Consider the following 13027-nt stretch of genomic DNA (forward strand, 5'->3'; position numbering starts at 1 on the left):
TAACCCTTTCTTTACTGTCCACCAATAGCAGCAAAGAATACAAAATATAATGAAAAAATGAAGAACATACATTAACATAGGCCCCTCCCCGCTCAGGTCCCGGTATATTAGGCAGCACTTCCCTTCCATAACCCTCTTTCTTTGCTGCTCCGATCAAAGATAAGTACATGTCACTTCTTTCAATACTGTTTTACATTTATTGATATATTTATATTATCAGTATTAGTTGTTTTTTCTTTATAACCGTTAACTATCGTTATTATTTTATTGGTATTTTATATATTTTATTAATATTTTATTAATATTTTGTATTATCATTTTTTCTATCCTGATTACCTTATTGATTTTTACTTTTATGGTATTTCCTCTCTGCTACACTTGGTACTTGTTTTTTGTGCCCAGGGTCCAGACCTCTCTGGCTTCTCTTACTCCCCGTTTTTCGCTTTCTTCATTGCTTTCCCGCATCGGCGCCATCCTGCGCACATTTTCTTCTAGCTGTCTTTCATAGTGCACTCTCATCGCTATCACCGTTCGGCAGTTTAGACCATTCGGCTGTTTTGCCGCGTTCGCCTGTTTCTTGCAAACGGCCCATTCGGCAGTTTGCATTTTGTCCTATACTCACCATTGAATTCACCTCTTTTAACCGAATGTTTAATTTTTCCTTTTATTCACCTTACTTCATTTTACCGCGAATCTCGCGAGATTCTCGGCGGCCATTTTCTAACCTCCTGTCTTCTTCCCTATTCCCTGTCAGAGTGTGCACTGGTCTGGGCCCTGGTGAGATCGCTTTTTGTTTTGCTTGTTCGTACTTTGGGTGACTAACCCAAAAAACTGTTCCTTGTCAGTTTTTCTTTAGATTTACTGATTCACTCTATTTAAAATGCCTAAACCCAGACTAAACTCTGGTTCACCTCCCTCTGGGGAGTCTGATACCCCACTCAGCAGGGGAGAAGGCCCTGTCACCTCAGGTAATTCACCTGCTCACTCCGACAGAACTACCCACTCAGATGGGACTCAGTTCTTAGCGCTACAGCGCTCAGTGACAGACGCCATTATGGCAGCCATGGGGTCCATGTCCTCTACTCTCTCCCACACCATTTCCCAGGCCCTCCAGCCACGTCCTTTGGACGAGCGCTACTCGGGCTCCACGACGCCTCAGCCGCGTCCTCCTGTGGACCCACCGGGAGATTTACCCAGAAAAGCTACCCACAAATCTAAAGGTCCCTCTGCCTCCAGAAACACCATGACTGGCGTACCTTCGGTCGCCCCTGAAAGCGTGTCACAACCACGCAAGAGAGCCTTTCCGCGCCAGGCAGAACGGGCGCGGCTATGGAAATGTGCCAGAGCACAGGTAGAGAGCGACTCCGACTCAGAAATCGGGTCAAGTGAGGAGGCTAAGATTGAGTCTGACAGCGACTCCGAAGCGGATACCGCTCATTCAGGTTTTGACCTCCTTCCCTCTGCCCAGGCAGAGACGTCCGGAGGCGAACCAGGGACTAGGCACTCCGCGACCGCGGAGTCCGCCCTTGTGGACCCGTCGGGCGTTCCACTCTTCGACCCGGATGATTTACACCATCCGAGATCGGCAGAGTGGCTCCCGGCTGACCATGTTGCCACATATTTAGAGAAGTGGGTGCGACACCCACTTAGTAAAGCGGCACGCAACAAATTGAGGGCAGAGTGTCCAAGGCCTGTTGTGCCTAACAAAGTTTGCGACACTCCAGAGGTAGACCCCAAGATGACCCAATTCCTTACCAAGCTAGGCTGGAACCCCCGTAAAGGGCTTGAATCCGCCTTGAAATCCTGCCAGGATAAGCACTTGGACATATTTGGCCCTTTGGCTAAACTTTTTGATTTGGCGGAAGACGCCAGAGCGGAAAACCGCATGGTTGACCCCGAAGACCTACGTGGTTGGGTCCAGAGAGCAATCTGTATTGCAGGGAATGTTAACACCTCTTTATCTATTGAGAGACGTAAGGCTATCTTATTTAAGATAGAGCCCAAATTGGCGAACCTCGCCCTAACAGAAGCCGGTAAGGACGCCCAAGGCCTCCTCTTCGGCGACTCCTTTATAAAAGACTTGGGACGTTTTGTTGGGGCATTTACTGCCCTGGATAAGGCTCAATCCTCTATGAGGCGAGTTTTCCAGGGACGGGTCTCTACCAGGGCCGGCAGATCCAGGAGCCGTCTGTCCGGCCGGAACTATTTCCAATCCCGTGGCACGGGACGAGGCTCCTTTCACCAACGCTCCCAATACCAGGAGGCTAACACCCGCCCCTCCTTCTTCCCATCTCGAGGACGCCCGTGGCGATCTAGAGGCTTCCGAGGACAACCTGGTTCGAGACGACCCTACGGTGAGTTACCTCAAGCCTCATGTTTTTTCTCGTGTTTGTGTAGGGGGCAGACTCCGACATTTTTTGCCAGCTTGGTCACAAATTACCTCAGACCCCTGGGTACTGACTACCATTCGAGGGTTTCACATAGAACTGATAGACAACATCGTACACATTCCCCCTCCTCGACCGATCTGCTTTTCTCTCCAGGATCGCAGACGGATCGACATGGAGCTTTCCACCCTTCTTACCAAAAGGGCTATAGAAAAAGCTCCTCCCGAACCCACAGGGGTCATAAGCAATATTTTCCTTGTGGAAAAGAAAGGCGGACAATTGAGGCCTGTCATAAATCTACGCCCCCTCAATGCCATAGTCCGATACCGCCATTTCAAGATGGAAGGTATTCACCTATTACGGGACCTTCTCCTTCACGGAGACTGGCTAGCAAAGCTAGACCTCAAGGATGCATACTTGACGGTGCCAATTGCCTCGGACTCCCGAGACCTCCTACGCTTCCAATGGCAACGAGAGACTTGGCGTTTTACATGCCTACCCTTCGGCCTCTCCTCAGCACCGTGGTGCTTCACAAAGCTACTACGTCCTGTCATGGCGTGGCTACGCAGCCGGGGAGTTCGTCTAATCGTATACCTAGACGACATACTCCTTATGGCTCAAGATCGCTCCACTCTCCTTGCCCACCTATGGCTGGCCATAGACCTCCTCTCCCGCTTGGGCTTCGTTATCAATTGGGAAAAGTCATGCCTAACCCCCGCCACGCGAATGGAATTCCTAGGATTCCTCGTGGACTCAAAGGAGGCGACTCTGAGCCTGCCAAGGTCCAAGATTCTCACCATACGCAAGAAGTTACGCAGGGCTCTAGTTCGGCCCCAACTCACCCTGCGACAGCTGGCACGGCTCATTGGCCTACTGGCCTCCTCTATACAGGCAGTGTTCCCGGGCCCACTCCACTACCGGGCACTGCAGCGCCTGAAGATCGCACACCTGAGAACTGGTGCGTCTTACGCAGACCAAGTGTCACTGGACACCGAAACAAAAGACGAATTGCGTTGGTGGATTCTCAACCTCTCTGCATGGAACGGCAAGGCGATCTTCGGCCCGCAACCGGAATTCACAATCGATTCCGATGCAAGCCTCCACGGATGGGGGGCCCATTGCGACGGGATATCTACAGGGGGTCGTTGGTCGGCAGCCGAGTCACGGCTACACATCAACGCACTGGAACTTCTGGCAGGCTCCTTCGCCATCCGCAGCTTCGCGAGGGACAGAGCCCTAACCTGCATCCGCCTACGAATGGACAACGTCTCGGCGGTGAGATATGTCAACCATCTGGGGGGTACACAATCAGCAGTGTTGGCCACCCTGGCGAAGGACTTTTGGGGATTCTGCCTGGAACGGAACCTGATGGTCCACGCGGAGTATCTACCTGGTCTGCACAACGTCCAAGCAGACTGGGGGTCACGTTATCTCTCAGACTCCAGCGACTGGAAGTTGGACACGGAGGTGTTCTCCAGTTTATCATCTCTCTGGGGCCCCTTTTCTATCGACCTCTTCGCTTCCCGACTCAACACCCAGCTATCTCGATTCTTCAGCTGGAGGCCAGACCCGATGGCGGAGGCAGTAGACGCCTTCCTGCAAGACTGGAGCAGGGACCTCCTATATGCCTTTCCACCGTTTTCCATGATTCCACGCTCCCTCCTTCAGACCCGCAGACACCGGGCAGAACTAGTCATGGTAACCCCATTCTGGGACACCCAATCTTGGTTCCCCCAGATTCTCGAGATGACGTTGGACTACCCACGGTTGCTACCGCCACACCACAATCTGCTGCTAGACCCGACGGGACGGTGTCACCCGCTCCGGTTGGACGGCTCCCTCCCACTCCTGGCATGGCGGATCTCCGGGGACCCTGGGAAATCCAAGGAGTTTCGGACACAACTAGACGCCTGTTGGCGGAAGCATGGGCCCCAGGAACTAGACGAGCCTATGGGTCAGCTTGGCGAGCTTGGACTGGCTGGTGCATGGCTAGGGACGTGGATCCCGTTTCGGCCCCTGTAACCATGGTTCTGCAATTTTTGACGTCCCTCTTCGAGGCGGGGAAGGCTTACAGGACTATCAACCTTTACAGGTCAGCCATCTCGGCAATTCATCAAGGTTTCGATGGATGCCCGGCGGGTCAACACCACTTGGTGTGCCGGCTCCTTCGGGGCTCACGTTTCTCCAGACCACCCAGACCTCGCTACTCCACGTCATGGGATGTGTCCATTGTACTATCCTTTATCTCGTCGTGGCCCGCTAACTCAGCGCTCTCCCTGAAGCAACTTTCTGCCAAATTGGTCTGCCTGCTCTGCCTCGTATCCTGCAAGAGAGTTTCGGACGTTAGAGCCCTGGACTTCGATGCCAAGTCGTACACCCCGGACGGGGTCACGTTCAACATTAGTCGCCGGACAAAAACCTCCATCAAGTCAGTGTCCTACCCCGCTTTTCCTACCTCTCCAGCGTTATGTCCCGTGACTTGCCTTCGCGAATACGAAGATCGTACCAGATGTCATCGTTCACAGGTATCCCCACAGCTGTTCCTATCCTTTCGGCCACCTTTCCGTCCGGTCTCTAGCACCACACTGTCACGATGGGTGCGATGGTTATTGGATCAGGCAGGCATCGATACCACGATCTTCGGCGCCCATTCGGTCCGGGGAGCCTCAGCATCCTCGATGATGACTGCAGGGGCTCGTCTGGAAGATATTATGAGGACAGCCGACTGGTCTAGGGAATCTACCTTCCGTGAATTTTACTTTCGCCCGGCCCCACATTCTTTTACGGCCGTAGTTAATCAGCTTTAAACTTGCAATATGAGCCTCCGTGTCTTGTTATAAAATTGCATGATTTTGCTATTACATGACGAAAAGTCATGATTTTATTAAAGACACGGAGGCGAGTATTGTCCCACCCACGTTTATTATTCATGTCTCCCCACCCCTTATTTCGTAGGTTGCAACGAGTCACATGGAAGATTTGGGTACGGTAAGTGGGGCCATGTCTCAAGGATAGGTTTATGTTTTTGATAGACTTACTAATCACACTAAGATGTGGGTTTGTATTTATTTGGAATTTTTCTCCTCAGTTGGTACCTGACAATAGTTACAATTATCGATCTTAATTTCTCGGCTCCTGTCTCTTTCTGTTTTCACAGCCTAATCCAACAAGATGGCATGCTGTTATCCAAGTTGAATGGACTCTTCCCGCTGAAAATCTCTGGTCCTACAGCTCATCTGGTCGTGCTTCCCTGTTATGAGAATCTCTTATTTGGACTTTTGGACTCTGTTTTCGTTCTTGTTCGGACATTGTTACTAAGTCGCATCTTCAGAAAGAGGGTTATGGAAGGGAAGTGCTGCCTAATATACCGGGACCTGAGCGGGGAGGGGCCTATGTTAATGTATGTTCTTCATTTTTTCATTATATTTTGTATTCTTTGCTGCTATTGGTGGACAGTAAAGAAAGGGTTATGCAATACTCGCCTCCGTGTCTTTAATAAAATCATGACTTTTCGTCATGTAATAGCAAAATCATGCAATTTACAACCATAATCTGTATTAAAATCTTGCTATTCAAAAAGTCCAGCTAATGCATAACGTATGTTTGTCTACTTTGGGCCTAAATTTCAAATACACTTTGAATTCCTTACAGTTTTCACTTTAGAGAATTACCCAATTATTTCATCAAATTACTTATTTTATCAAAGTGAGTAAGTGCAGTTTTCAGAACGCTCTATTTGATTGTTGAAAACTCCATAGCTTAGAATAATGTGAGGGCGTTCTTAACATATCATTGGGATCAATTTAGCCCTCACTACATTGGATTTATTGAATCCATTCTTCTATCTGCAGGTCATCAGGAAAGGTGAAGTGAGCTGCTGCTGGATCTGCACCCCGTGCAAAGAAAATGAATTTGTCCAAGATGAGTTTACTTGCAAAGCTTGTGAATTGGGCTGGTGGCCTAATCCAGGATTGACAGGTATGAACAAATGAAAAGCATCATTCATGGGAATCCTATCCGTAAGTCAAAATTTAGGCTACTTACTAAAGTGAGAATCCAATGTGATTTTAAAGTGAATTTCAAATTTAAGGATAAAATAGCCCAACTGAAAACAATTCGCTCAATCAGTTTAGCCAGCCTGGCCTCAAATTTTAAATTCAATTTGAATTCTCTCTTTCGTCCTCAAAGTCTTTCCAGGAAACATTAAATTAAATATCTATACATTCCAGCTGCTGTATTTGAGCCTAAAGGAGGTTAAAATATTTGAAGTGATCCAACTCATGCCACAAAAGAGATAATAATCAATATTCTGTATTGACACCAACGTAAAATAAATTTTGATTTCTCCTTTGATTTATAGCTAGAATTAATAATCCACATATAAAGTAGTATAACCCAGCATGTGCTTGTTTACTAAAAGAACATGACACCAAAACCTCTCTAGTTCAGATAACTTTATTGTTACTACTGTGAAGGACTCTTTCTGCTGTTGTAGGTAAAATCCCCTTTCCTCAAGAATATGACCCATTAGCCTTTGTGTACTTCTGTTAATAAACAACAATAGAAAAACCTAGACATTTTCATCCATCTCTAAAATAGTTTGGATCCCTTATAGCTGGTAGCTGCTTTGCATAATTCACAGTTAAGTCTTTATGCTTCACATCAGGACAACATAAAAACACCATAAGGTGGTATTGTGGAAAGTACCAAACAGATGGTTCTTATACCTTCAAACAAACCATTTGCTTAAGTAGTGCATTTGAAAAGTACAATAAAAATGTAAATTCTTTGTTCATTCCTACTCTGTTGTGCCAAGCTTAATGTTCTTGATGTATACAATTGATCAACAGGGTGTTTTTACTACATATTGTTTGAACTTACACTGAATATATTAAAAAAGGAATAAACAAAAAATCGGAATCTTTTATAGAGATATAGAGTAGTGTTCTCTTTACTAATCTACTATATTTTTGCACTAAAGAGCCAGCTAAAATTATTTTTTTACACGCTTTAACCTGTTGCTTAGCCTATAGTATATATAGATATATATATATATATATATATATATATATATTTTTTTTTTATTGACTGGTGTACTAGGCAAGACACCTAATCAGATATTTGCCTACATCAGAGTCCTCATAGATTGTAAGTTAGCAGCGTCTTCTTCAACTCTAACTATCCCCTTTCTATAATTGTAAAGCCCTGCGAAATATGTTTTTATATTATAACACTAATAATAAGAGTACACCTCTCATAATATTTTAAAGCGCTATGGAATCTGTTTTCGCTATATAAATGGCGATAATAATAATAAATACACATCTCCTTAAAGGAACACTATAGTCACCTAAATTACTTTAGCTAAATAAAGCAGTTTTAGTGTATAGATCATTCCCCTGCAATTTCACTGCTCAATTCACTGTCATTTAGGAGTTAAATCACTTTGTTTCTGTTTATGCAGCCCTAGCCACACCTCCCCTGCATGAAAAAAAAACTGTTTTCACTTTCAAACAGATGTAATTTACCTTAAATAATTGTATCTCAATCTCTAAATTGAACTTTAATCACATACAGGAGGCTCTTGCAGGGTCTAGCAAGCTAATAACATAGCAGGGGATAATAAAATCTTAATTAAACAGAACTTGCAATAAAGAAAGCCTAAATAGGGCTCTCTTTACAGGAAGTGTTTATGGAAGGCTGTGCAAGTCACATGCAGGGATGTGTGACTAGGGTTTATAAACAAAGGGATTTAACTCCTAAATTGCAGAGGATTGAGCAGTGAGGCTGCAGGGGCATGTTCTATACACCAAAACTGCTTCATTAAGCTAAAGTTGTTCAGGTGACTATAGTGTCCCTTTAATTTTATTTTTAATAGGCCACAGTTCAGTGAATGAGAAGCAATTTTGAATATATGTTAAAGGGGTCACTCACAAATCTCTGAACTGACCATGGATTTGCAAAATGTGGTCAAGATCCCTGAATTGTTTCCATAATTGCAATTTGGATCTTTACCAAATACAAAATTACATACTTTATTTGTCCCCAGACTGGTATAGCTAGAGGTACATGCTCAGATTTCTGTTCAACGACTTATTCCAGGCAAAATGGCAAGAATCAATAATATTGCCGGTTTAAAACAAATAAAGGTTCCTGAACCCATATTAACCAGGAGGGAAGGATGGTTCCCATTCTCTTCCAAAGAGATCAGATTAGTGTTTTAGTGTAATTAAATTAGATTTTCAGAAAAAAGTCAGTGTTTACATTGGTGCCTTGAAACCTTTTTACTAAATGGCCTTTTGAGGTGCTTATGGTCAGTGGTGCACATTTCAACACTGGCATTCAAGGTCTCCACACTATGGAGATGCTGAATGTTCCCCATAGGGATGCATTGATACAATGCATCTCTAAGAGGAGATGCTGACTGGAACAACACAGTTTTGCCATGCATGCGCAATAGCCTCTCAATTCTTTTCTATCGGAAAGCATTGAATTGGCTAGCATCATCAAGGTTGATGATCTCGATCACAGCCAGGTGAGGCCAGCCATAGCGAGACTGACGTGGTCTGGTAGAGAAGGTGAGTAAACTGTGAGTCACCCTTTTGCTGAGATTAGAGGGGGCCAGCACCATAACAGCCACTTGTGTTTGTATTCCTGACACTATAGTGTTCCTTTAACATCAGTGTATTCATAAAACTCACTAGTGGGAAGTGTCCAATTTGTCATACAAGCAGTAGTATTTATTCCAATATAAAATTTGCGTGATTTATTTTGGCACAATGGTGCAAATACAGAGGGTTAAGCATAATAAGCTTTACCTGTAGATTATATAGGGTACTTACCTTTATTATGAATGGGGATCAACCGATTGGCTTAGAGTGCCAGATTACTGCCCTAGTCAATCAGCGGCACCCCTGCGCTGCGGCACGCCATGCTTCCTGAAACTCAGTTGGAGAAGCCGGATGCCACTGGGGAAACTGAACATCCGGCACTGAAGGTAACCTTTGTGGTTAAACCATTCGAGAATGTTTTAACCCCTTCATGCAAGAAAGCGCCAGGGTATCAGGGATACCTTATACCTCAGTACTTAGGCAAAACCTAGGAAAAGGATATGTTTAGTGATCTATTAATCAACTGACATGTATGTTGGATAATGGGCTAATTATGTAGTAGGGTAGTAGTGACTCTCTACCCATGTAATATATTATGAACTTTCGAACCACAGTCTATACGGCTTATGCTGCCAGCTGATATTTCTTAATTTGGCATATACCTCAGTAATCTTTGTTAACTAATTCCTGAGCAATTCTTAAACTATTTTAGGCAATTTAATGGCAGATCTGTTTAATTTAAAAATGGAAATCATCCTGGTTAGTTTTGGAATTTGTTTTGACAATTAGTGGATAACCTCGGATGATATTAACAAAACAGTTAAAGTCCTAATTTTATGGCAAGACAGGAGGCTTCATATTTGCTTTATCCTTCTTTACTGAACCTCCCAACAGCAAAGAAACAGTTAAACAATAGTATAAAAAATCAACCAGTCAGAACACATCCAGTCAGTATATTGTGCCTGTGAGGCTCCTCCCACTCCCTCTTTCTTTGATGCTTGCCTCCCAGGTGAGTCAATTCTAATTATATTTGCCTTCAAGGTTTAATATACATTGTTCTTTTTCTCTTGTTCTATTTAATTTTACTTTATACTATTGTAATAATTTTATTGGCTTACTCTTTTACGTATATTTATGAATTTACTACTCTTGGCATTGCTTCAAGTTTTTATTATCCCCTGTGCCGACCTTTTTGTCGGCCCATAGGATTCCTTTCACCCGACAGCACTAGCTGTCTCTTCCCTATCTGCCTTAACATTCTTTCACCCGACAGCGATCTGATCACGGCTTATTATAGTCTTCACAGATGCTCTGTTTCAGAGCCGCACTGCTGCGAGTTTAATCTCCCTTTTCACACCCTTTTAATTTCCCGTGACTCTCCGTGACGCGAATAGGTCACCGCCTCAATTTCTGTGTCGGCGGCCATTTTGTTTCGATGGTTTCGTTCAAATTAGAGCGGTGGTTATTTCTTTGCTATGCAAACCTTTTTTTTTTAAAAAAGCGTTTTTTCCAACTACTCGGGCCCTCTTCTAACAGACGTTCCAAGGTAAGTGTGTTTAGCCTGCTAAGCAGCATTTTATGTTTTACTTAAGGTCAATTTTATTTATTTATTTATTATTGCCATTTATATAGCGCCAACAGATTCCGTAGCGCTTTACAATATTATGAGAGGGGATTTAACTATAAATAGGACAATTACAAATAAACTTACAGGAACAGTAGGTTGAAGAGGACCCTGCTCAAACGAGCTTACATTCTATAGGAGGTAGGGTGTAAAACACAATAGGACAGGAATTTACAATCAAATAAGGTGGGCTGCCCTTTAGGAGAGGGCAAGAGAGACAGGTATGTGAGGTAAGGGTTAGTCTTGGAGGCCATAAGCTTTCCTAAAGAGATGGGTTTTAAGGCACTTCTTAAAAGATGCAAGACTAGGTGAGAGTCTGATGGCGGTAGGCAGGCTATGCCATAGGAAGGGAGCCGCCCGTGAGAAGTCCTGCAAGCGCGAGTTGGCCGTACGAGTGCGGACAACGGACAGGAGGTGGTCACGGGCAGAGCGGAGAGACCGAGAAGGGACATACCTATGGATCTGTGAGGAGATATAAGAGGGGCTAGAGTTGTTCAGTGCTTTATAGGTGTGAGTTAGTACCTTGAATTGACTCCTATAGCATACAGGAAGCCAATGTAAGGACTGGCAGAGGGGTGAGGTAATTAATAATAATTAATCTGTCATCAATTATATCCTGAATAAATTTTATTTTCATTTTTCCTTAGGCTTATCACCTGTTACATTTAAAGTGGTATTACTGCCCCTTGGAGATTATAAATAATCCAAACAATTATCTGCCTAAAGGGTGACCCCCTTTATTAACAGGTGACCCCTGTTTGCTATAGTGGTACTTTCTGCACCACTCAATAACCTTATACTGCGTCTGTTTGTTATTATACAAAGTGTGTGACGCTCACTTACAATTGCATCATTGGGTAACCCCCCATATGCTCCTCTTGGGTGACCCCCAAGCATTATTCTAAAGGGTGTCCCCCCCTGTCTATATTGGATGACCCCCAATTATTCATAAGGGTGACCCTTTTCTTATCTCTGCCTTTTCTATTGATTTTATATATATATAATTTTACAAAACTGTTATATTGTCAGTCATGCCTGACCAGCCAGAATTCACTGTCTCCGCCGAGCTTAAATCTTGGCTCTCTTCCACAATAGCAGAGTCTATGCCCAAAGGCATAGCAGCCTTTCACAAACCGTCTAACCCTGTTCCCAAACCACCTCTCACCTAAAATCTCTCAGGCTCTGAGGATTCCCACAATGAATCCGACCATGAGGGGGCTCCGCGTAAGCATCCCTGGAAGGTCAATAATGCCTCAGCCGGTAAAAGCAAGGCGCTTGCTAAAACTCCAAGGTTGTCCCATGCCTCCACAAGCCAACAAATGATTGACCCTTTAGAGGGTTCCACATCCTACTATGACCTACAGGTCGTGGATGAATACTGAGCGGGGTACTCTGATGAAGAATTCCCCACTGATGTGCCCCACGTTGATACTCCTTATGTCAAGGAGTCTTTTGTTAAACAGCCTCCAGTTTCCCAAGTCTCCCACTTGGTTAAACATCCTCCCAAAACCCAGGATCAGTCTGATACCTTATTAGACTCTAGTGGCCAACCCTTTTTTGACCCCAGGATCATCAAACATCCTCGTGCAGCCGAGTGGGTGCCACCAGACCACATAGCCCAGTTTTGCAGGATGTCGCTCCACAAACCACTTGAGAAGGAAATTGAGAAGCTCAATGCCCCCATCCAACCATTCCTGATAGTGGCACAAATGCCCGAATTTGACCCTCTCCTGATCCCTTTCCTCAGTAAATCTTTAAAGGATCCCCGCAAAGGTCTTGAACAAGGTCTGAAAACTGTGCAGGACAAACAGCTTGACATCGCAGGTCCCTTAATACAGATCTTCATATTAACTGATGAAGCAATAACGGAGGGCTCCTTGGATCCACATCTAGTGCGTGAGTGGGTGCAAAGAGCTTTATGTTTGGTAGGCAATGCCAATGTGGCTATCTCCACTGAACGGCGTAAAGCTGTCTTATATAAGATTGACGCAAAGTTGGCAGATTTAAGTTAAAAATAACTCAGCCATGAAGCTAATGGCCTTTTGTTTGGCGACCAATGTATGAAAGAGCTCAACAGACACATCTGTTTTTACCTCTCTCAAGGGCCCAAACGTCCCTAAGCAGAGTTTTCCATTCCATCATTTTTCTGGGAGGGACGGTCACCATAGAGGCCGAGCAACCGGCAGAACTGTCTTCTCAGGTTACAGGCCTCGCCCCTCTGAGCCTTGGAACACGGGTTATATGCGCCCTTACCAATGACCGCTCTTTACAAACAGAGGATCAATCAGAGTACGTGGATCCGCTTCACTCAGGGGTCGCAGTGCTCCTGGTAATCAACTTACCTTATTTTCTAGTACCTATTGCAAGCCGTCTAACCCATTTTTTCCCACAGTGGTCTCTACTTA

General features: G+C 44.7%; 1 protein-coding gene across 1 annotated transcript in view; it reads left to right on the plus strand.

The window, feature by feature from the left end:
* The window catches only part of GRM1 (glutamate metabotropic receptor 1), a 423450-nt gene that overhangs the window by 372413 nt on the left and 38010 nt on the right, over window positions 1–13027 (plus strand). The window contains exon 7 of the mRNA XM_063443594.1: window positions 6239–6365. Within this exon, the coding sequence (XP_063299664.1) occupies window positions 6239–6365 (127 nt within the window). The remainder of the gene's footprint in view (window positions 1–6238; window positions 6366–13027) is intronic.

Source organism: Pelobates fuscus, chromosome 2, assembly GCF_036172605.1.
Source record: "Pelobates fuscus isolate aPelFus1 chromosome 2, aPelFus1.pri, whole genome shotgun sequence".
Taxonomy (NCBI): Eukaryota; Metazoa; Chordata; class Amphibia; order Anura; family Pelobatidae; genus Pelobates; species Pelobates fuscus.